Genomic DNA, 24,443 nt, shown 5'->3' on the forward strand with positions numbered 1-24,443 from the left:
TAACAGTTGAGAGCAGAGGCAGATGAGTCTGAGCTGGAGCAACTGCTCATTCTCTGAACAGAAACACCTCCCTTCCACACGTGAAAATGTCAGAGATGACTGTTTTTACACAAACAGCCTTCTCGCTCCCCCTGATAAAGCCCTGCAGGTTTACAGCACTGCCCTGGTAAGGTTCTTCCTTTATGGAGAAGGTTCTTTTCTAATACTTCTGCCTGGTGGAAAAGCTGGCACCTGGTCACACTGAACAAACTTACCTTCCCAGTGCACAGACAGGTAAGAGACCAGCCACGCTCCAGTTTCAGTCCTCTGCTGCGTGAGAGAGCTCCTTTTGTCTTTACTGTGGTCTGTCTTCTAAAGGGAAGAGCATGCCTACATTTTCCAGGCAGTGCATTCCTCTGCAGCCTCCTACTCTTCAATGGATACTTAAAACAGATAGGTAATGCTAGGTAAAGAACAAAAACTTTCTGGAAAAGTAAAATGTTTAAACAGTTTAAGGTTATCTTCTAGTTAAAGCTTATCAGGCATGTGATGTTGTTGGATACACATTTCTAGACAGACCAGAGGCTAAAAAGAGAAGGAAGCAAAAAGGTTAACCAGGGCCTTATTCCAAGGTTAGCCGCTGCTTGAATTCCTGGGCATTTTAAGTATAAGTGTGATAGGGACAGGCACTTGAAGATGGCTGTCCCACTTCAGGAGAGGGCCATCTGCTTGCCTTTGGGCTGTGGAGCAGGAACATTAAGCACAAGACCCAGCTCTGTAAGAACTACCACACTCGTGAGGTGCTAATTTAAGTTTTATCCTTTCATTTTTCTAAGCCCTTCCTTCAGATATCACTAGGATATCTTCCTAGCAGATATCATTAGGATGCAACTTTGCCTCAAGCCAAGATAACAATCAACTCAAGCAGTTTCTGCAAGTTGAAGAGGAAATCCAACTCCCTCATGCCAATGCATGAGCCTGCTTCCAAAACCTACTCCTACATCAGCATTTAACGTTCCTGAGGCAGATGAAAGGCTACAGACTGTTTACAGGGAGGCTCTAGTGCAAGACCGTGAGCAGTAAATCAGTCTGTGTGCTAAACTCTTCTAGAAAAAGTGGGTTCTTCCCAGCTATGACTGGAGAAGAGGAAAGGCATCCATTACTAGGGATTTCCCTCCGGAGAGCGGGGTTTTATATCACTGAAAATTACCTTAAAAGAAGTTTTCACACAATCTTTCACTTAGCTTCCAACCAATATCACCGCCTGTGTCATTCATCACTCCTTTTGTACTCCCTCCACCCTCAAGTGCTCTGAGCAAGTGGGCACCGTGTCCCCCGCCTCCCTCAGCATCCCTCTGGCCCAGGCGCTCGCAGACCCTCCCAGTTCACAACCAGCAGCAGCAGATTCCTTCCACCACCAGAAACGAGCCCCCGTCACGTCACAACAGGCTCCAGCACCTCCATCGAAACCCAGTCCAAATCCTTCCAAAGCCCAGAGGTTTCACCCAGCCATCATGGAAACTATTTCACAGCGGGACTTCTACGCCCGATTTCTCCACGCAGCCGTGCGGGGTGACACCGAGCCTGGAGCTGCGGTGTTACACACAGGGTGACCCACGCCCCCAGGTACACACTGGTTTCACAGAGTAGTTCCTATCAACTGTCTACACCTAGTGCTAGACCCATCTTTCACAAAATTAAGGAAATCTGCTTTCTGTACAGTAATTTTATTTAAATTGAGTTAACTTTTTTTTTTTTTACACTAATGCCTCAGTGCATCCTTTAAAAGGAAAGGAAGTACTCTCTTTAAAAAGTATTTGTACATAAGACAACAAATCATAGAAATGAACACAGTAACATCAACAATCCCTAACACATGCACAGTTGTACACTGACCTGTGGGTGGCTGTACAAGGAGGAGGTAAGAGGAAGGAAGTCTTTCTCTAAGCTTTACGTTTGCTTTAACACAAAGAGAAACAGATGCCAGCGACCACAGCGCTGATCTGAACCGCTGACAACTTTCTGGATATCAAGATCCGATTACCCTTAGTTAAATTCCAGCCTAGTAGAAGACAAATCCAAATAAGCGTACAAGTTTATAGGAGAGCTCTTTACCTGGCGCCTGCTGGAAAGCTCCAAGGTCGGTGTAACGCACACCAAGAAGAGCGCGTGAAGGAGCAGCAGTTTCGTGGCGTTGCCCTGCCTGCAGCAAGCCTGCGTCGCAGGGAACCCACGGTACCAACCAAGCGCTTGAGTTCAGGCACCAAACCTCCCCTTCCCGTATCCCGACAGCTTCCACCCACCTTTAGAAGCCGCTTCCCTGGGCCAAAAAGGTGCCGCTTCCTTTGTAGGCCATCTGGTGCTTTTATGGCATTTCATCTGTTTCCATTTCTTCTCTTGGAAGCGAGCCCGTCAGATACAAGGCGGAAGGATCTGTCCTACACCTCTCGCCCCAGGCAACAGCAGCTTTGGCTCCAGTCAGCCAGGACTGGCCTGATGATTCCCGTGTCCAGCTGGGACAGAACTGCAGCTTCCAGCAGCAGGCAAAGCCGTCCCTATCCTCTGATAGCAGCACATCATCAGCGTACCGGATCCTACATTTGGTTATTAGCCTTGGGTTTGGTTTTGGTTTCCCCCCCCCCCCCCTTTTCAGAGAAGCCCATGTTACTACATCCTCCGAAAGAGCCGTTCTTCTTCAGACCATAGAGAAAGTAACCATCCATCAACTCCAACCTTCCGTCCCTTCTCTGTCCTCAGTTTTTAGCACGCACCGTCAGAGCAGAAGCACAAGCAGCAGATACCTGACACCTTATCAAGCCAGATCAACAGATTGGCCCCCAATTTCACCTTAGCAAGTGATAACATTAGTATTCATTTTAGTCCACCCTCAGAAGAACAACAGGAGAAATAACGTGTGAGAAAGCAGATACATTACTGCAACCTTAACTATATGCAGCCATCTCCTTTACTGTATTGATTTAGCCACAAATTAAGGGATGGGGGGGGAGATGAGGAAGAAGCGAGGATGAAGAGGCAGCCATTTCGAAATGCCGAGGTGACCCAACACCCTCTCCTACCACCTGCAGAAAGACCTCCAGGAAAAGGGAGATTTCATACAGAGGCAGCACCCACACCTTACAGCCCACAAAGCCCTCGCCCAAAAACCCGTTCTTTTTGGTACTACCGATATTACACTTGCAACCTCTACGTGCTGCAACGCTACGGAACCACGCGAGCCCAGCCGTGCAGGGAGAGGCACCTGGATCTCCAGTATCTGTAGACAGCGGAAATTCACACCTACACCCATCCTGTCCCTCCCCTGTTAGTTTGGCTCAGCCCCCCCCGAACCACCCTCCGACACCATCCCCGCGGGTAGGACAGTTGCTAGCAGTACTGTTCTCCACGTGCACGCTCACATGGAAGTGCAAAGCTACACGGACACACGGGCGAGCATGCACGTAACCCTCCGGAGCCGGACGTGTCGCCCAGCCAGCTGAGAAGGTTGTAGTTGGGACAGAAAAAGAAACAAAAAACGAAAAAAAAAAAAAAAATCCCTTCAAGTAATTTAAAACAGCCCATTCTTGCGGTTCCAGCTGCACAGAAGCAGTGACCAGCTGGGCCTGTTTGGGGTGATAAGGCAAAAAAGTCTGAAGTCCTGGAGGGATGGAAGAATGAGGAGGTGTCAGTAGTGAAAGATTAAGAGTTATTCTGTAGGTTGCTTCTTCACGCTCCTGTGATTCTCATCTCCAAGTGACCAGCACCAGCTGCCTCCAGTTACTTCTGCACACAGCTTGGCCACGCAAGCCCACCACAGGCAGCCGACAGAATGATATAGATGATAACCTGGAGAAAGAAAACAGCCACTTCAGCAGAGAATTATACCTCCATCTTTCAGTCAACTGCTGACTCGGCCTGGCAACCAGAACACAGGCTTGGAAACCCCAGGTTACCAAAACCCTAAATAACTTGTCAAATGCCCTGCAGGACTTGGGGCCAGTGCCTCTTCCTCCGCATCCTCGCAGCAACACGGGGATGAGAACTGTCCTCCAGCAAAACACGAACGGGGGTTCAGTGGTGACAAAGTACTTCATGCATCTAACGTGACACTTCAGCATCCTCACGTTAGCACTCTTTGCATTTCTTACAGGCTGGAGGTACACCGTCGCATCAAAAAAAGCTGCTGCAAAGTTAAGTAACAAGATACCAACAGGACCAAGGCCTCAAAAGCCATTACAGATAGAGCAGCCATAAACTCTATACCTTAGCTTCTGATGGAGCTAGCAAGGCAGCTGTCTACGACAGGCACTTAGAAGCTAGACAGAACCGTCTGGAAAGCTTTTCCTATTGCCTTGACAAGACAAGCTGCCTGGCACGATGCTCCTCTCTCCTCACCTCGCACAAGACCATAGAAACACTTGTTTTACAGCTAAGAGCCTTCCAGGCACAGAGCTGAGTACATGCGGGTCTAAAGACAGCGATATGCTATTGGCATTTTCCAGTAGTTAAGCCTGACTTGAAGAGCTAAAGGTTATTGTGTGCTCCATACTTACAATTGATACAATGATGATGACGATGGTAAGCTTGAGGTTCTTCATACACATGGCTCTAGCAAGGTTCCTGCTGGTAGTTTTGAAAGTGACTGACTACAAGAGAAAGTAAAACAACTAATGAATTCCTGAACCTGCTGCAAAGGAAGCTGCATCCCAAGAACGTACTTTTCCCAGCTACTACCTCCCTAATAACCCAAACCACCGCAGTTACCTCCTCCAGAGCCATTTAACTCCTGCAGTTACACCAACAGAAAACTGAACAGGCATCAAGAGAAAACTCTCCCACGCTACTTCAGGGGCAAGATAAAGTGTACGAGTAAGTCCAGGACCAGCCTGGGGTTGTGCCTTCCCACGCTCGGCTCGGGAGAACTAAACACAGAACATCACTAGGTCCGTAGGCTGCCCACAAGGATTAGTTTGCCTTAGAGTACTTCTGGTTGGGTTCTTATTTGACTTCCAACCTTTTGGGAATATGGAGTGCTCCAAAATATTTATGGAACTACTGATCTGATCACCAACATGTTACATGCAACTTTATTACTGTAAATACACCTGCCAAAATGAGACAACCCATATCGCTGCTCTTGACAGCAGCTCCACAGGGGCTAGACAAGTCCTTTAACGCTAGAACTTTCCTCCGGTATTTGGGCTCGCTGCATTTTGTGGAGAGCTTGTGGTTGTCCTGTTACAAGTCTCCTCTCTGTATCCTGCAATTCCACCCATTCAAAATAGGTTTTGGTCACCAAGTGACCTCAAACACCCACCAGGCCCTATCAGTGCAACTATTTTCACATGTTTTCCCTGAGCAGCTCACACAAGGAGATGGCTGCCCAGAGAAAGGCTGCAGCACCCAGAACAAGCCAACTCAGCAGCACACTCTGCTGGTTATTTTCAGGTTTTCCCCACAAACCACCCCCCAGCTTTTTCAGGTAAGGCTGCACCGGACAGAACTGCATCCTCACAAACTGTAAGTCTGACTGAAGGCAGATTCCCATGCTCAGCCGCCACCTGAGCTTTGGGAGCACTTCTCTTGCTCAGTTGTGCAGTTTCTACATGTGGAAGCAGACCGCTGGATACCAACACACCTCATCCCAGCCCAGGCTAGTTCTCCAGAGGACAGGGTGTCCTGGTTTCGGCCAGCACAGAGTTAATTTTCTTCACAATAGCCAGTACAGTGCTGTGTTTTGGATTTAGTGTGAGAATAATGTTGATAACACACTGATGGTTTAGCTGTTGCTAAGTAGCGCTTTGCTAAGTTAAGGATTTTTCAGTCTCCCATGCTCTGCCAGCAAGCAGGTGTGCAAGGAGCTGGGAGGGAGCACGGCCAGGAGAGCTGACCCCAACTAGCCAAAGGGATATTCCATACCATGGAATGTCATGCCCAGTATATAAACTGGGGGGAGTTGGCCGGGAGGGGCGGATTGCTGCTGGGGCATCGCTCAGCGGGTGCTGAGCAATTGCATTGTGCATCACTTGTAACACCCAAGAAGAGACTTTTTTTTTATATTCCTTTTCAATACAATTAATATTATTATTAGTAGTAGCGTATTTTATTTTACTTTAGTTATTAAACTGTTCTTATCTCAACCCACAAGTTTGGTTTTTTTTTCTTCCTCCTCCCCACCCCACTGGGAGGAGGGAGAGGGAAGCGGCTGCGTGGTGCTTAGCTGCTGGCTGGGGTCAAACCGCGACACAGGGCTACTGTGACCACCAGCTTCTTCAGACCTCCCTCCCAAATGGGGCCCCTCGCCACTGCTACCCGGAGGGTTCCAACACGTTTGGTTTACGTACAATATTCTGGTGGTCAAGGCTCATACAGGAGTGAGGAAACACAGTGCGTTACTCTGAAGTTTGAGAACTTCAGCCCTGGATCTCCTAGGACACTCACCATCGGGCTGTAAGACGCTCACACCAGAGGCATACCCCGTTCCTTCATTTGCTGCATGGTTTCCAAGAACCAACACCCCCAGGAGAGCTCGTACATGAATTCAGCCTAATCGCTGAAGGAATTCCGGTCCGTTTGTCTAAAGCATTACCTGAGGTTGGACTACTTCTTGCCACCACCTGAGGAAGTGGTAAGGTTTAAACACCTGATGGCTGGAGGACAGTATTCCCTACTGGGTAAGCTCCAGGCATCTCTACTGCCTCTCTAATGCATGAATAGTTTTTGCCAGCTTAGAGATGTCTGGATCTCCACAAGCCCCATACAGGAGATACCGGCACTCTACCGGGTTGGGGATTGCCGCCTTCTGCAGGTCAGGTGCCCAAGGAATTGGGGACCAAGCCAGGACTCTGCAGAGGAAGATGCTCAGCCAGGTCTAGGGATTCCCAGAGGAAAGACAAAACTGCTTCCAGAGTGTACAATACTACATAACATAATGCTTTACAATTACATTAAATTTGGGGGTTTTTTCAGTCTTTTCTCACTTGGAAACACTCCATGAAGCTCTGGAGTCTTTTACATACTTTCCCCCCCCCCCCCCCTTCAAATCAGCTACACTTTCCCTGTTGGTATACTAGAACAACTCTACAGACTAACATGTTTCCAGTTTATCTGCATCAAGCTGACTTCAGACCAGGCTGCAAGAGAAGTTTTCATTATGATCTTTAGCTTTCCTATCGCTCCAGATAAAGAGTGGGTTTTCCCTGCCTTGGGCACAAGAGATGAGGACAAGAAACCCCACCGCTTGCGCTGGCAGCGTGGTAGCCTGGGCATTGGTTGTAGCCAAGAGGAGCGAGTTGAAGATGGTTCTTTAACAGGATGGGGCAGCAGGTCCTTGAGAGCAGAGTATTTGGCCAGCAGTGCAGCCTAGTGTTTAGCAGTCACCCACAAATCCCACCAGTACTGGCAGGATACAGAACAGCTTGTGAAACAGCTATAAGGAGGTGGGGGGAATAGGACAGGACTTGTATCTGACACAGGGAAGGATTATCTGTAGATCTAGATGCTTCAATGTCTATTTAAAAGCAGCTCTAGATGCTGGTCTTCACCTCCGCTGTTTCCTGATGAGCACAATTGATGCAGTAACACTATTTCCCCATTTCTAAGTTCTTCCCCAGACTTACCGAATCCACAAGATTCTCCGTTTTATCGATCAGCAACTCCAGCTTCTCTCCTCTTTGTGCCACAAGGTCTGGAGAAAGAGACAAAAATCCAAATCTGTAGGTAGAATCCCAGTGCAAAAACCTGCTTCCAATACCCAAGCCCAACCACAAGCCAGGAGCTCTTGGCAGTGGCTTATTAGACATCAAGTAGTTCTCAGCCTTTCAGAGACTGCCAGGCAACAGTACTTAAGGAACTGTTTCACATCACACAGGCTATGTTTTGGGACTGACCTGACTCAGTTTTGGTCAATTCCAGCTCTAACCCTCTATTTTAAGCGGTCAGACTTGTCAAAACCCAAACCAGAGTCTGACACACACACACAAAAGAAAAAAAAAGCAAGCTACCAAGGAGCATTTTCCTCACAGCAGCTGCAGGAAAGCCACAGTGACAAAGAGACCAACTCCAGAGCGTGCTTCACCCCATCACAAGCTGTGCAAGTTCATCTCAAACAGCGCTCCTCACGCCCACGCACCACCCTCAACCACGTCCAACGCAAGCAACAGCTTGCAAACTCAGAGCTCCCCCAGCCCCTTCTTCATCAGTTCCTTCTGTCAAGAGAGGCCACCCCACCATCAGCTTCACTCTCGATAACTCTCCCTGCGGGACTCCCATTCTGGCCCAGAGGAACTCCGCATGCGTGGCGCTGAGGGAAGCCAGATACCTATGTTTCGAACCATGATTCCTTTAAGTTCATCGATTTGAGCTTGCGTCTCTGCCACCTGGTCAGTGCCCTTGCTCTCCGAGTGGTACTTCTGTAACAAACGAATAGTCAGTGAAAGCAGGGACCCTCAACATTGCGCTGCAGTTCCTTAAGACAAAAAAAGGAAACTCCTGGTCACTAAAGAACAGCACAGACATAAATGTGAGTTTTCAAATTACCCGAGATGTTTGTAAGTGGGCAGTAAACCAAAATCTGACTTTCTCAGCCACTTACAGGTCACACATGCCCATCTGCTCCCGCACCGCAGGAGCTGCAAGGCAGCCAGGTGCCTGCAACATCCCGAGTGCCCAGGAATAACAGCCCGCTTTGAAAGCCTAAGCAATTGGCAGCAAAGAAGGAAAGTTAAGAACCTGTGAGATACGGTTCACTAAATGCCTGGGCTACTATCGGTGGTTCCACTCCCACACATCCTTTCTGAACTATTTATGAAGGCGACACACTTTCATGAGCTTCTCTGCTTATCTCGAGAACACGTCAAGGGAGCCCTGCAACTTCACAAGCAAGAGAGCATGCACCCATCTCTGCAGGTGAGCATCAGAGGGGGTTCCAGCAAAGACGAGGAGGGCCTGTGAACTGGGAACACCACACCAGGAGATGTTGAAGATGGCCAGTTTGAGTTGCCTAACCGCTCTTCCTGTAGAGAGGATACAGGCAGCCCAGAGCCAGTCTGCTGCGTACCAGACCCACCTAGGAGGATTTCCCATGCCACCTCCTAGCTACAGCCTGGCACTTGCCGACAGCTTTGCTGATATTGAATCGCTCTGGCGTGTTACAGCAAGTGGGAAAAGCAGGCACCAGATACCCCAGTGGGGTGCCCAGTGTCTGCATGGAGCAAGCTCACCTGCTAGCTTGTCAGATACCCACAGAAGCACACTGCGTTCTGTGGCCTCACAGAAGCCAGCCAAAAAACCAGGACATATTGCTAACCGGCGCACCATTCCTGTCATCCCTCCCCCTTAGCTCCCTTCCCTTTGGAAGGGACAGGGACTTCACTCAAAGACTGTTCTTCCTGGTTTTGGGATCACAAGGGAACCTTTGGTGACTGCACGGTTCAGGCTGGTAGGCGAGAGAAGCACTAGCCAACATCCCCAGGTTAAAAGGAGTCTCACAGTGTTCGCAGAATCAAAGGAGGGAAATTGAGGTGAAGTCAGCATTGGATAACCAAGTTCTGCTATTCCTGGATTGGTTTTAAGTCACTGCTCTCATCACAGGTCCTTTGCAGTCAAGCACTGCTAGCCACAGCTCCTATTACCCCACTCCCTTTAAGTCACCTTCACCCAGGGAAACAGGTCTCTACAGCAAAACTCATAAACTGTCGTTCTCCTCTAAACTTGTAGCCATTGCACTCGCATCTGAAGACCTTCACGAAGCATCTCTACTTTAATAAGAGACCATCTAAGGAGACTGACAGCAGAGGCCAGGACTAGATCACAATTGCTCTACTTCATGACCACACGCGTGGCTACTTAAACCCCAATTTTCTTCTGAATAAGTGTTTGATTTGCATCCATTTCTGACAACACGGGAAGCTAGTCTCTAACACTAACAGCATACACAGGTCATAATTAATGGTTATAGCACTGAATGCAACAGCTCCTTTGAACCTTTTCCTCAGAGGTTAGTTTTTTAGGTGAAGGTGCAGAACTGGCATGCTATCAAAGCCAGTCACTGGTTTTACTGGAAGCGTAGCCTCCCTTTTCAGTATTATCTGTGCGCTACACTTGAGTTGTAGCGTGATCTCTGAACTGTCACATGATCTCTTCCTCCACCCTCAGCCACACACTAGTTAATCTCCTTCAGTTACAGGAATCCCCTGGGTTACAGTCCTGCTCTTGCACTACATGTAACATTTGATCAGTAGGGCTCTCATCTCGGCAAGTTTTAGAGCAATTTGAGGGAAGAGCTTTTTGTCATCGCTTAACTTCCATTAGTTGATGCCTGAGTTTCTATCAATATGCAAAAGCTAAGGTAGGCAGCTGCTCTCATGCTTTAGAGAAATGGAAAGGCTGGGATTTTTAGAGGAGTATCAACACCATGGCTCTGAAGACCGCCTGGTTCTTCCGATAAGGCAACTCATTAAGCTTATTCCAGCCACGAACAGCTTACAATTTGATGAGTCATCACTTCATATAGTTTCAGTCTCCACATATCAAAGCCCGGTGAAGAAAAATGCAGTTCTATCACACATAGAAAGTTAATCTAATTTATTATGTACAATGCACTGGGCCCCTCTGGAGCCACGCTGCCATTATTCTTCATTGCTTTCTATCTGCTGCATAAGCCAAAGAACAGTTCCTGCAATGAACCACGTGCAACTCTACGTGCTCCAAATCACCTCCGCCAGTCACTGAGGGCACCAACACAACCGGCTCCTTTCACAAACTCCAATACCAGCTTCAGGCAGCAACAGTGCAAGTGCAAATCCTCGCTTCCCCTTCACCCACCTCAGAGTCCTGGCTTCACCCTGCGCCTCAACATGCAACTGTTACTGCTGGCGAGCGTTACAAAGCTTGCCCAGTTTCTGCACTTCCAGGCAACAGCTATGCTCATGGGTCACCAGCAAAGGACCTCTCCTCCTGCACCTGTAATATCACCAAACCCGGCACTTTCAGTAGATGAGCAGGAAAAAAGCCAAGCCCTTCACGGAGAACAGCAGCAGCACTAACATGCTCACCAGCCACAGCAGAGCAAATTGAGAACCCCCTACACCACACATACAGCACCAGTTGTAGCTGCCCCAGACACAGATTGCGTACAAGCTCTGAAAGCCAATATTCCAAGGACCTCTTACCTTTAATTCAAGGGAGGTCTCAAAAAAAAAAAAAAACAACCCCAAACCCAAAACAACATTGCTCAGGTAATGAAGTTGTTTGTAGTCAATTAAGAACTCTTAGAGCCTTCAACAGAAGATTCAAAACACTTTCCTTGTAGACCGTATAGCCTGAGGCTTTCTGCACTAATAAGGCTATTGATCATATGAGTCACAGGGCAGTTCATTCCTTCTCTATTTTCCATCTGACTTCATTCATTTAATTTGACATTACATCTAGCAACAGGCCTGTGCTTTCCCCAGGCCTGTTTTCTCTGCAGGTGCTGGAAGTATACCACTGCAGACCAAACAACAGGGAGAAGTGCAAACTGCAACATTCCCACTACATTAACAGCTTGTATTTTAAGAGCAGCCCAATCCCACACCTAGAGCAACTGCTCTCTGCTTTTTCTCCTCCGCTCCCCCACAAAAAACCCCCACTGAAGCAGGGCAGGGTGTTGTCTGCAGACCCAGGTTACACATCAAGTCAACACTGCATTAAGAAAAAGCACCCTGGGAAACGCATCTCATTCTATACAGGGCTGAAGGGAAATGCAAACACTATGCTGTGCACTTAAATACTTCAGAAGCTATACCCATATACTGCTGTGAATAAAATACATAAAGCAATACAACTATGTCAAATCTCTCCCGTCTGGCAGCTGTGGGCTTTGCCGCACCTCAAATACAATACACAGCAAGCAAAGCACTTTTGTGAAAATGGGATGGTAGCATCAAGGCTGTATCAGATTCCCGCGGTAAGCAAAATAAGCACGTAACTCCTCTGTGCTTCAAGAGAGGAGCAGATTCCAGCCCAATCTTTCCCTTCAGGAGTCCAAGAACAGACCCAGAGTAGCTAGAATAGAGTCTTCTGAAACCTGGAAATTTCTTAAAAAGGAGACTGACCATGTTCTGTATGTGCCCTAACAACAACATCCAGAACTCAGCTTTAGTTGAGCTGTCAATAAAATCAGACCGCACAAGCCGGAACACATCAGGACAGCGGTGCCGTTCAGTTCCAGCAACTGAAAGCAACGCGCGATGTTGCCAGCGGGAAAGCTAGGACAGACTGCTCCCTTCTCACGCCGCACGAGAGAGGTGCCACTACGATCCCGCCAGGACACCAAGCTGTCACCCGGCACTGGCACCACTAGAGCAGTGGGCAGGAAGACACCTTACGCTGCAGGCAGCTCCCTGACAGCAGCTTTCCTCACTGCAGCTGAGCCTCCAGCACTGCACCGTACCAGGGCGCTCTGTCCCACAGCCCTTCACACGCTGTTGTTCTGTGCCTGCACAGACCCCACTGCCATGGGCTTCATCTTCCTTCCAGACTGGAATCTTACTAGTGGAGCAACTCATCTTGCAAAGACTACAGTGCCTACAGTCCCTAGACTTGGAATCCAGCATCATCCCAAACACCACTACAGCCTCAGCTGAAAAGTGCAAGTTGAGGGTGAAATAGATATTCCCCTCACTTTTGTAATACCCTCAACACTTAATTTTGGGGTTGGAAGGGTGCAAGGCAAATCTCAGCTCAGAGAATGTGGGACCTTTCACAAGTCATTTATCCTGCTCTTAACCTCCTATCTATCTTGGGAATGGAAATCCTTGGAGCGTCTGTGCAAGCTAGCTGGAGAGTCTACCATGGTTCCGTATACAGCATTTGACTGTAATCCAAGCTCAGATTTCTTTCCTCCTGAAAAGGAGGCAGTACCATAAGCAAATACCCTGTCGCACTCCAGCAGTGTGGCACTGAAATGACCATGAAGTAAGGAGGAGAGAAGTGAGAGGCAGTTAGGGATTACTAGATACTCAAATTCTGAAGTTTAGTTTAACAGAAACGGAGTAACATGCATTTGTCTTGCTCTTAGTGACAGCGATGTTAGCTTGCACTGGATGGTCAACTGGAACTAGGTTTGACATTTCAAATGTTACCATTAAGACCTAATCTTCAGCGCAGCTACCTGGTACAAACAGTTAATGCATCACTATTAACCCCAACCCATTTTTATCACCGCAACTCAGCTGCAGGATAAGCATGGGGAGAACGGCCAACTCCCCTGGCTTTATACTCAGACTCAGCATGGCACCTCAGTTCCGAGTGCGAAAATACAAGGAGAATTTCTGGGGAGAAGTTTGGCTTGTTCGGGAAATCCCATTTAGCAAGAGATCTCACCAGCTGTGCAGCTAAGACACTTGAGAATTCACTGTTCATTGCATAGGGAAGGGCTGTCTGTGCTCTTGAGCCATACGTGGTCTGAAACCTCTTCTTGATTTCATTCAGGAAGTTGAAGGCTCTGGATCGTTCAAAGTCCTGGAAAGAAGAGAGCAGACCATGTCCAGAGCTGTCTCAAGTCAGGAATAACGAAGTGTACGGGGCACATCGCCAGTTGCAGAGAAACTGTAATTATCAGTTCTTAACAGGCATGCTGCGCATAACACTATGGGATTTGACTGGTTATCCTGGGGTTTGAATAGCAGCCAGATTTCAGTCTCAGCTTCCTGGGCATTGGTTGGCAGCACACTTCACTGGAGTATCCATAGTTCTAATTCTGTGCCTGGTACCTTTTTCCAGTAAGGGAGAAGTTTTTGCTTCAACACTTCCAGAATTGAGGAGTATCACACATATTTCACTGACAATTAAAGGCTAGCCTCTACATCTAGATTCTACCGCACTTGGGCTGCAAAGAGAGAAACCAGGCAAAACCAAGAACTTAACCTCCAAACTAACTATTCACATGCATTTGAGTTCCAGGCTTAGACCTCAAAGCTGTAACTGATGTGAATAAGAACACAAGCAGTAGCTCCAATGGGAAAAAAAGGCACCTCAGATTAGCACCCACTATCGATTTGCTTTGACATACAGATACAAAAAGAGCCAAAACCTGCAAAGAACCTGTCTGTGCAATAGCTGTAACCAAAATACTTACATCATCTGTGATGCAGAGGTATATAATCCTGTCTTGGCAGATGTAATGAAACAGATAACTGCAGAGAAGAAAAAAGAAAAAAGAAAGGTCATTTGGAGCTGCCACAGGACTAATCTTGTAGAAGACACTACTGCCTGCGGGGCCTTCAAGGGCTGGAGAAGTAGAAGAGCAAATTCCAGTTAGTCCACAGGAAATCACACAGACGCCAATATATCCCAGCCATCTTTGTTCAGGTAAGCGTTTCTATTCCATTAGAGACCACCTACAAGTTAAAGAATCACTGGCCTCACGTACTTCACAGCACTCCATGCTTAGCAATAGCTTTGTGGGACATTTAGTTGCCAAACAACTTCAGTTCCACATTCCTCCAGCTACTTGTAAAAACAAAATCGTGACAGGATAGCCAGGGGTAAGATCTATGTCTAATCCTAATCAATGTGCATATATGCATCCATGCACTAGGTCACATATGACAAGAGCTGCAGTTAATTGGAGTGACCAGAAAGAGAATACTTGAGTGAACCTCGCTGGTACAGTGACTTGCTTCTTTAGCCTTGTTTGTATGACCACGGGGTTGCACTGCCTTTGGTTTTCATCGCAAAGGTTAAGAGACAAAAGCAACCACAGCACAAAATGAATTAGACAGAACAATAATCAGGCTAAACAGGCTTGAATCATGTGGCTAGGTTAACTTATTCATGTAAAGATGCCTTCGGTGGTGCTGAGCGAACACAGATGTTAAACACAACCCTCAGTATCTTGAAAAACAGTGCAAACCAGTTCAAAGCAGTATTTTCCTATCAAAATTAAACCAAGCTGTTATTTTAGGACCACCAGAAACACCCCCACCCCCCTTAGTTCGTACACTACTAAACCCAAGCCAGAACTGATCAGAGCATTCTAGTTCAACTCACTGGCTTTAGCTGTTGCTTTTTTATTACGTTGCCCCCTCATCACCATTTGATGCTCCAGTAGGTGATGTATTCTTCTGATGAGTACAGCAGGACAAAATAGGAATAGAGTTGCAAAAAGGCCACACAAATAATTTTTTTCCCCCCTAATTAAAAACTCTATGTATCCTTTCACTTTGACATTTGTGTATTCTCCAAAGTTTCCCCAGTAAGCATGTGGACCCTCTTGCAAACTCCAGAATAAAAGCAAGTTAATGCATGTGCTGCACAGCAGTTGCCTTGTACAGCTCTAAGGGCACAGCTCAGTAGCTTTCAAACTCAGGTTTTGTATTATATAAATAAGATGACACTGAAATAAGCTTTGGGGGGGGGCTAGAAGTATAGTTTACTGCCCTGAAGGTCTGTTCTCATAAAAAAAAAGCCAATCCCTGCATATCCACAACTACTGCCCCTCCTTCCTGGAAGCAGAGAGGTGAAGCTTATCTGGTACTACCTTGTAGGCTCCCCAGTGACTTGGAGAAGAACCTTAATAGCAGACACAGAATAACCCCAAGAACTCCTGACGCTAGAGGGCTGGTTCTCCTTGGAGATTATATAAAGACACAGAAGTTCTTAAAAACAGAAAGAACTCATTTAATGAGTTTAAGAAGTTCAAAAAAAGTTAAGAGAAAATCAAGTTTTTTCCTGTTTCAGAAGAGGAGAAACAATCCTAGACAGACAGATAACAGGGCAATTTTCTAGCCTGCAGGCTGGGACCCTGGCAAGGCAGAAGGATCCCTGAAACCCTACAGACAGGAAGAATGACAACTCCTTGTGCTCACTCAGCTTCACAGCTTTCACATTCTCCCCAGTTAGCATGGTCAAGGAAAAAAGACGTTATTCTGTATCTCTACAAACCAAAAAAACCTGCTTTTTGACAGCAGGAAGAAGTTACCAGCTCCAAGCATGTGTGTGTGAAAAGATTCAATCCCCCCAAACAGACGGCTAGGAACTCTTCCTTCTCCTCTCCTACAGGGAAGGCAGGGTTGGGAGATTCTGACCAAAGAGGTGGTTCTCCAAATCATAGGAAAAAAGCCAATATAAGACTTGTCAGAAGAGACTGACTTTAGCAAAGGAGACACTCTGATGCTAAGCTCAGTGCCCAGAGCTGCAGAATGGCACCTGTATGTTTTAATAGCACAATGCAAAGCAGAACAACCACAAATTGCAGTGATCTTCTGCCACATTTGTTAAATCCTCATTAAGGAAACAGTCAGTAACGAGCAAAAGATTGTACACTTCACAGCATGCTTTGCAAGTGTAGATGCACTAGTTACCTATCTCTCAGTGCTCCCCAGCAAAGAGCAAACCAATCTCTACCACAGTTCAAGTTTTCATCTATAAAAATGCACTACGGCACTCCTAAAACTCAACTTTGTAGTTGATTGAACAGCACTCAAGGCAAAGTTTAAAAAAAAAAAAAATCACAAAAACTGTACCCTTAAAGGTACAGTAGAAAAAAAAAAAAGATTCAGCATCCAAAGTAGTTTAGACCACAGGGCAGGCAGCTTCCTCAGAAAGCTCTCCCCCAGGGACTTTTAGCGCTCCCAAGCCAGGGAAGGACATGGGAAGACTACCCCAATTCTTATCTCTTGAATCCTCAGGCAGCCAAAACAGCTTTAACACAACAGCCTGGGCAATATTGAGAATCCAGCCACACTGTCAATTCCAAAAAACTGAGCTGAAGTGGGGTCCAAGGCTTCTAAATTTGCTTTCTCCACAGTTCTTTCTTTAGTTTGCACACCAGCACGTTGACTTACCTACTTTACACGTGCAGTAAGTCAGCACAGTCTCAGGCGATGTAACATCTAATCCCTCCATTCCATTAACAACGACCGAGGGCTGTTCAGACATCTGTACAAGCCTGGGAAAAATCCTTCTGTCCCACAGACTGGGTTTGTGGTAGCTCAGGATGACTCTACAACATCCACCAGCACGACTTATCTTAAAGCAACCAGGATCCACAAGTGATCTGAGAAGGGTGACATTTTTACCTAAAGCCATGTTCAAGCCTCAGAAGAGCCAGCAAAAGACTCCACAAGCCAAATACCAAAGACTCCAACAGTTTGATATTCGCAGCTGAGGCCCTCCAACTCACTTTGGAGTTGTATAAAAATAGAAGACTTGATTTCATACCAAGTGCCTTGGTACTTATTGCTTAAGCTAAATTCAAATCCTGGTTTTGCTGCAAAGTTCTATGGGGAAAAAAAGTAGCTATTGAGCTGACTGCACATTCAATCAGCATACTAACACATCCAAATATGAATTTGGCTACACTCCATTTATTCCTATCCTCATGCATGTTCACGAGTCTCTCCTCCCATACCCAGAGGAGAAGCACTACTCACTTCCCATGTGAATAGGTCAGTTTGTTGTTTTCAGATGGTATTTTCGCCAGGATCTGCTCTGTCACCTCCAGGAAGTTTCCTCCACACCAGGCATGTTTGGCAAGGATGGTTGTGCCCCTCGCCACAACAGCGAACAGGATAGCCATGATTTCACACTACCTGGAAATAAAAACACTGCAAGAATTAGGCTCACATTCTTTGGCAGAGAAAGCGTCATAATCTTAACAGTATTCTCTCAGCCCTCAACAAGATGGGAGGGAGGCATAAGCTTGTTTGATACTTTGACAGGATACCATTATCAGAAAGCTTCTCATTTCCCCTTTTAGGTTCCGTTCAGAACACCACCAAGACTACAATAACCTGTAGAAGGTTTTTCTTATTGCAACTGCATGGTGTCCTACAGTCTGTGGTCCCATAATGAATTCTGCCTACCTTGTTTCCACCTAGATTTCTAGCTATTAGTACCTTTTTTTGCTCTTCAACTGACCCTGAAGTTTTTTCTTGCTTGTTATTGAAAAAACTGCCTGCGGCCAGCAAGCTCCAGTTCAGAAAGGAAGTAACTGTCTTGCAGCTACATTCACAGCAGCTCATTATACAGACCAAGCCCGCCACCCCTAACACATGACTGTTTAGGGGTGAGGCCTTGGCTTTGATTGCTATCAAACTCAAGTAGAAAAACTGCCACTTGCTTAGAGTCACACCATACACATCCCCTTTTAATGGTCTAGAGACACTCACTACATGGATGTTGTCCCAAGACTTCTGTAAAAGCACATAATCTGCACTTCTCAAAGCGTGATAATAGCACATTTGCAAACTGATTATCCTCAGCCACACACCATTTCTACAAGCCAACACTCTTGCACACGTATCAAACTGGACAGGTTATAGTGTGCAAGTGTGTGAGGGCCAGACTTCTGGGAAGTCTCCAGAGCTGGAAAAACATGCCTGCTGTCATAAAGGGACACACTTAATCAGCTCAAGTATCATCGCATTAATCTACTGACAGACCCAAGATTTAACATGTGAAACGACATGTCAGACCACAGCTGTGACATCTGCTCGCCTGATCCAGTACATCCATAAGCCTCTTTTCTGCTTAGGAAAGACTTAGGAAGACTTTTGACGCTGCAAAACCCAAAAATCTTATTTTTCACTTTGCACTTGACTGCCCTCATATTGCCTGCCTTGTTTTGTGTCTAGAAACGTCTGCATTCTGGCTGGAAAGATCACACACCTATTTCAATGCAACCAAGTAGCTTGGAGACTTCTCTAGAAATAGGTACAACAGCAGAGAAGCAGTGGTTTAGCTTCAGGATCCAAAGACCACAGGCAGAAACACTGAACATAGGCTATGCCCAGCCAGACTTTCCACCCCTCTGGCACCGACTGAAGTGACCTATCGATCTCTTCTGTACCAGGGGCCGGTCCTATCGAGCACTGTGCAAACAGGTCTGCCCTGAAGAGCTTATGCTTTCATGTGAACTGATGCACAGATGATCACGGCAACAGCGGAAGAGGTGGCGGAGGAATGCAGAGCTGTTAACAAGACCGTGAAGTTGAGATACAATCACTGCCCCACTGCATCGGGGCTCACTTTGTCAGTCTGAGCTTCACAGATTCAGGCTGGGCCAGCAACAATCAGGTAATCTCCCAAACCTCCCACAGGTTTAAGAGCTCAGCATTGGAGGGGGAAAAAAAGAATAAACTCATGGATTTAGTCAAAGAATAGACTCCACAGCTAAGCTACAACCACCTGGGAGCACTGAGGTATTCAGAGCCAGCACTGCCAAAGGGAACAGAAGGCAAAGAATGAGTTTGACAAGGGGCCGCAGCAAGCAAAGTGGGAAGCAGAACAGTAAGAGGTCTCAAAGGACGCTGCTTCGGAGCAGAGCACCCAGCCAAGTGCACTCTAGAAAACCTGAGAGAGTTCTAGTGCCAGTAAAGGGGAAGGGAGAACACACCAGACAAAGCCTCACACCATGCAGACACAAGTTCCCAGAAAAGCTGTTCTCCTTCACTCTTCCTGACCAGTAACCCAACAAAAGGGCATCAATAACCGAAGGGGGGAGGAAGCACCAGAGCACTCGGCAGCAGCTCCCCCAAACAGATTTGCTGCTTTCACTTCCTCCTGGCCTAAAGCTGACACACCTCCGACCCGTGTGTGTGCCCCTTCATTTCTACCAAGGACAGGAGGAAAGCCCCTTGTGCTGCCTTGCACAGCTTGCTTCTTGTTCACCCTGTCTCAGAGCAAGACCTGTTTTCAGAACAAAGGCAACTTGTGTTTACCTGTTGCTCTTTTTGATATGACAGCTTCCCTTGTCCTCACTTACTGTGTCCAAGTATTCACACACCACTTGTTTCCCATCCACCGCTCCCACCTAGGTGCCAACCTCATCTGGACATGGCTCAGGGATTTAAACAACAGGATTTATATCCAGCTGACATGCTTGCACAAAGCCTGTCAGGAAGAAGGGAGGTGAAGAGTGCCCAGACCAGCAGACCCCCTATCACTACTGGTGAAGGAATTGCAGTTTGCAAACAGTTGTTCCCCTGCTTTGTCCCCCTCCCTTCCAGACAGAAGCAAGCAAGCTCCAGCTCATTTAAAAATATAAGTACAAAGAGGTGACAAACAGGTAGGTTTGTTTTTGTTTCCTCCCACGGTCACAGGTATGCTGGCTTGCAGGCTCACAACTGCCCTCTAACATCAAGTCTGTCAGCATTGCAGAAAAAACCCAAATTCTTTTACATCTCAGGTGAGATGATCATTAAACATAAGGACAGGTAGTGCTTATTATGCTCAATTAAGTAGTGTCTATGTCCACCTGAAGATGATTATGGAAGTTACAGAATACAGGAAAGCAAGGGTAACAGTTTTTCCCCTTACACACTTTCTAAGGAAACTCCTCAGTGCAAAGATACCCGAGGAGAAAGAATATAAAGCAGAGAAGAAAGTCGTGATTACTCACTATCTGTAATACAAAAATGAAAAGAAAGTTCAAGAACAGGTTCCAGCAGGAAGTAGTTCTTCACACAATGCATCTGAAGCTCATTCCCACATGTTATCAGGGAGGAAAAGAGTTCACATGAGTTCAGAAAGTAATTGAGAAGTTTACAGAGGAAAAGAATCACTATTAAACAAGTATCACCCAAGCAGCCACTCACTGGAGCCTAAGAGTTTATCATGAGTTTCTTCTATTCTTCCACCCTTCCCTAGGCAACCCACCAGTCACTCCAGAGCCAGACCCACCTTTGGTCTGACTCAATAGAGCCATTCATAACACTGAGAATCACTTACTCCACAGAAGTTCAGGATTTTTTTTTCCAGGGAGAAATACTATGAAGAGCAAGTAATACCTTCAAGCAGCAAAGCAGGTGTCCCGCCAAGTCAGATCCATGGTCCAGCCCCAGTCGAGGTTGACTCTCACAGTACTTGAGCTTTAGGGCTGCTCTTGCTCACCACACTGCTCTTCTCATACAGGAGCAATTAAGAGTTATACAAAGGCCTGCCAAGCCCCAGCGCTCCCAGTCTAGAGCAAATGCCTTAAAGGAGTTTAAAGACACACTTCCAAGGCATCCTATCATCTCTTGCAGTACTTGAACTACCAAGAAATCACATGACAAGCAGAGAGCCAAGTCATTTACAAAGCCTCTTAGAAGCCCGACCACAACCTTTTCCTTCCAGCATCACTGAACCAGCCTGCCAGATCACATCTTGCTGAGAGTGTTCTAGAGCTGCCCCACTACAGAAAATCCACGCTTCCTTCCAGAAAGCTGTATCTAGAAGAGCCCACAGACTGGTAAACCTGCATACACACAAACTGTTTGGGGGTGCTCCCAGCACTGAGCTCTCTGACATCTTGCCACCGAAGACTTACATGGCCAACCTAGCAGAGCTTGCTTTTTTTTTTAAAAAGCCAGCCTTAAATTGCTGCATCAACCACATGTCCTGTCTGACAAGGCTACAGAGAAAGCACATTTTCCCAGCAAAAAAGTAATACCTGTGGCCAAAAAAAAGAAATTAACAAAATTTAAAAAAAAATTCACCTGTCCAGTCCTTCACAAGTGATTCTCTACAAACTTTGACTCATCTCCTATCCTACACCTCAGCTTTGACTAATTTAGCCAGACGATGCAAACTACACAAGCTGCACTTGATTCTGTTTTCTACTCACTCAACACCTGATCTCTCCAGGTGCTACCAACCCTAGTTTTCCTAACAACGAGGAACTGCTGGGCCACACAAGTCAAAGAATTTGTGAACAGTTACAACAGCACACTGATCTGCAACAATACTAACTAAACCAAGAGGAATTTATTGTACAATCATGTCCCTTCAGATCCACCAAGATACAGTCGTCTGCAATGTTTTGGCCAGTCCAGCAACTGAACCAGAACTGTGTCGGTGCACGGTACAACACCAGGTCACAGCCAGGAATAAACAAACACGACTAAGCCTCTTGAGCAATCAGGTGACTGTCAAGCATGAAGAAACCAATCTCTTCACAGTGCAGTCACTCAACAAACAGGACCAATATAAAGGAGCAGTTGTAAAAGAAAAAACATCCACAAACCCTCCCCCTGCCCCACACGCTGCGGAAGATGAGCAGCCTGCAAGGCAGTGAGCGACTAACCTCAGAACTACAAAGCCCACACAAGCAAAGAGACACCTTAATTCCCAGAGCAGAATTCCAGGTCCAAACTGAGGATTATAAATTGGTTCAGACAACTTCTACAAGTCTCCGTTCTTTTAACACTGAATGTTTGCAGAACTCACATGAGTGAGGTGAGAGTTCAATAGTACCACAAGTAAGGCGACACTCACTGACACTGTAGGATCCCACAGTCCTGCAACAGCAAGGAAATCAACTCCCTGAACTCAGTCCTCAGCCTTACTTAGGAGACAATAGCCATGTACTTTGCAATGGCACCTGCCCCCAGCTTTGAGCAGACTGGATTAAACAAAGTAAAAGAGATTAACAAGGAGCATATTTCTCTCTATAAGCAGCATCTCATGCAGCCCTGTAAAACTCATGTATTACTTTTGTTAGTAATACAAATCTATTAAACTGCTAGAGAACATCTCTCCTCAGAAGTTACAAGAGAGTCAGGAATTAAATCCATTAAAATCAACCCCTTTGTATAACCTCGAGATCACAACTGTTTTCTATCTAAACTTACAATCTCGAACAGCTGGAAGTAGCCACAACCAAACCTTCTGAAAAGAAAAACTCACTTAAAGATATCAGGTAGGCCTTGCACAGAAAGGCTCCAAATCAGGAGGGAAAGGGGGAAAAGGCTGCATTCCTCAGCCACCCAGAAAACACCACGGATCCAAAGAGCTCCTTAAGCAGTGCCAGAAGCATTTGGCAGCTAACGGAGACGAAGCACAAAGGTGAGTTGAGTATTGCATTTGTATCGCAATGACTATTTTCTCATTGCAAGTCACGCTGCAAGATGTGGCATGCTGCTGTCCACAAGGTTTCTCATGGTATTCGACAGAAGGGCACAGAAAAACCTGCAGCATCTTCTGAACCTGCAGTTCAGTCTTCAATGTGATGTTTAAAACTTCAGTAGGGATATTTATTATTTTCGAGTGAGACACAAAACAACCTGTTTGTTGCTCTGACTTCAGTGAAGATCTAGAATAAACTATCGGATGGCAGTTAAGACAGCTAGGGCAAGAAGCAAACCCAGAAAACTGCGCCCATCCTCTATCAGCAGTACTGCCCTTGCCAGCCAAGGGGGACTCGTCAGTTGTTCTTCTTGACCAGAAGATTCACAGCCTCAGTGCCAACAAGTGATGGAGGAGGTCACTGCTTATGTTTCCAGAAATCCTCTTTACAGAAAGCAAGGGGCATCACATTACTACTGGCTTTAAACATGAAATAAGTGTAGGTGTTGCAACCCTGCAAGTTGCAAACTGCCTGACTGCAATAAGAAGATCGTTTAAGCATGGTGACTTCAGCAGAAAGTAGCCTAGACTTCCCTTTAACCTTTCCTTGGCATCTGCAAGTTATTATTTCTTTAAAGGATATTCCAACGTTAAGCCCTGTAGTTTATTTGTTCATTTTAAGCCTGAGCAGCATGACATTCATGCACCAACTTAACAGAAGTCTAGCTTCCTCTCTGCCTGCATAGCTTACTTCAGGTACCCCCACTTCATCATTACGGAAACAAATCCCTAGATAAGATTAATCCCGTTTCTCTTCCAGGCCCATCACCTTTTCTGGAAGGCCGTGTAACATGTTTTAGAAGAGGGGTAAAGAAACAGAACATAACAGCTATTGAATAAGCAGCTCTCTAGAGAGGTAACACGTACACCCCAAAGCATGCTTACTTACAGCACTCCCCCCTAGTATCCCGATTGTAAGCATAGCGTTAATTATTTATCACTGTAGAGCCTTTACAATCCACGCAAGCCTTTGCTCGGAGTCACACCAGCAACACGACGCTCCGGGCTTACCCGCAGCACAGCAGCTACGGCCTTCCCCCCCCCCCCCCCCCCCCCGCCGTGTACTCCAACAACCCGCTCCCCAAGCTCCCAAACCCCAACCCCACGCCGCGCCTCCCCCCTCCCGCCCCCAGCTGATACCGAACGAGGCCTCTGACCGCCGCCACCACCACCACCGGCCCGGCCCGAGAAGCGGCCCACCCCCGGGGACACCCGGCCAGCCTCCTCCACCTGCGGGGAGGTGCCGCCGGTGCCCGGCTCCCTCCACCGCAACGACTCCCGGCCTTACGGGCCCAGCCCCACCGCTCGCCGGCCCAGTCAGTCAGTCAGTCAGTTCCGGCCCCACTGCGGCCTGCCGCCCCCGGGGCGGGGGGGGAAACCGGAGACAGAACCGCTCGCTTAAGTGCAACAAGCGGCTCTCCTGAAGGGCCCGGCCTCCCCACAGAGCCCGGCCCGCAGCCCCGCCGCCGCCGCTCACCGGCCACCGCGGCAGGAGGGAGCGCTCGCAGGGCGCCGCCGCCCGCCGCGCTCCTTAACCTCCCCCCGCCACCGGGCCGCTACGACGCGCTTCCGGCGGCGCCGCGCGGGCCGCTGGG

General features: G+C 47.1%; 1 protein-coding gene across 2 annotated transcripts; it reads right to left on the bottom strand.

The window, feature by feature from the left end:
• Nucleotides 1-2,625: 2,625 nt before the first annotated feature.
• Nucleotides 2,626-24,384, bottom strand: VAMP7 (vesicle associated membrane protein 7). Of its 2 annotated transcripts, none has more exons than XM_050902003.1 (8): nucleotides 24,326-24,384; nucleotides 17,394-17,552; nucleotides 14,096-14,153; nucleotides 13,342-13,479; nucleotides 8,297-8,387; nucleotides 7,596-7,663; nucleotides 4,530-4,622; nucleotides 2,626-3,822 (listed from the first exon to the last, which is right to left on the bottom strand). In XM_050902003.1, the coding sequence occupies exons 2-8, from the start codon at nucleotides 17,537-17,539 to the stop codon at nucleotides 3,754-3,756; spliced, it is 663 nt and encodes a 220-aa protein (XP_050757960.1). In that variant the 5' UTR covers nucleotides 17,540-17,552; nucleotides 24,326-24,384; the 3' UTR covers nucleotides 2,626-3,753. The 2 variants fall into 2 exon arrangements, with proteins under 2 accessions (XP_050757960.1, XP_050757961.1); XM_050902004.1 differs by lacking the exon at nucleotides 24,326-24,384 and adding an exon at nucleotides 24,137-24,172.
• Between the last annotated feature and the right edge of the window lie 59 nt (nucleotides 24,385-24,443).

This window comes from Gymnogyps californianus, chromosome 9, assembly GCF_018139145.2.
Source record: "Gymnogyps californianus isolate 813 chromosome 9, ASM1813914v2, whole genome shotgun sequence".
In the NCBI taxonomy this organism is placed as follows: Eukaryota; Metazoa; Chordata; class Aves; order Accipitriformes; family Cathartidae; genus Gymnogyps; species Gymnogyps californianus.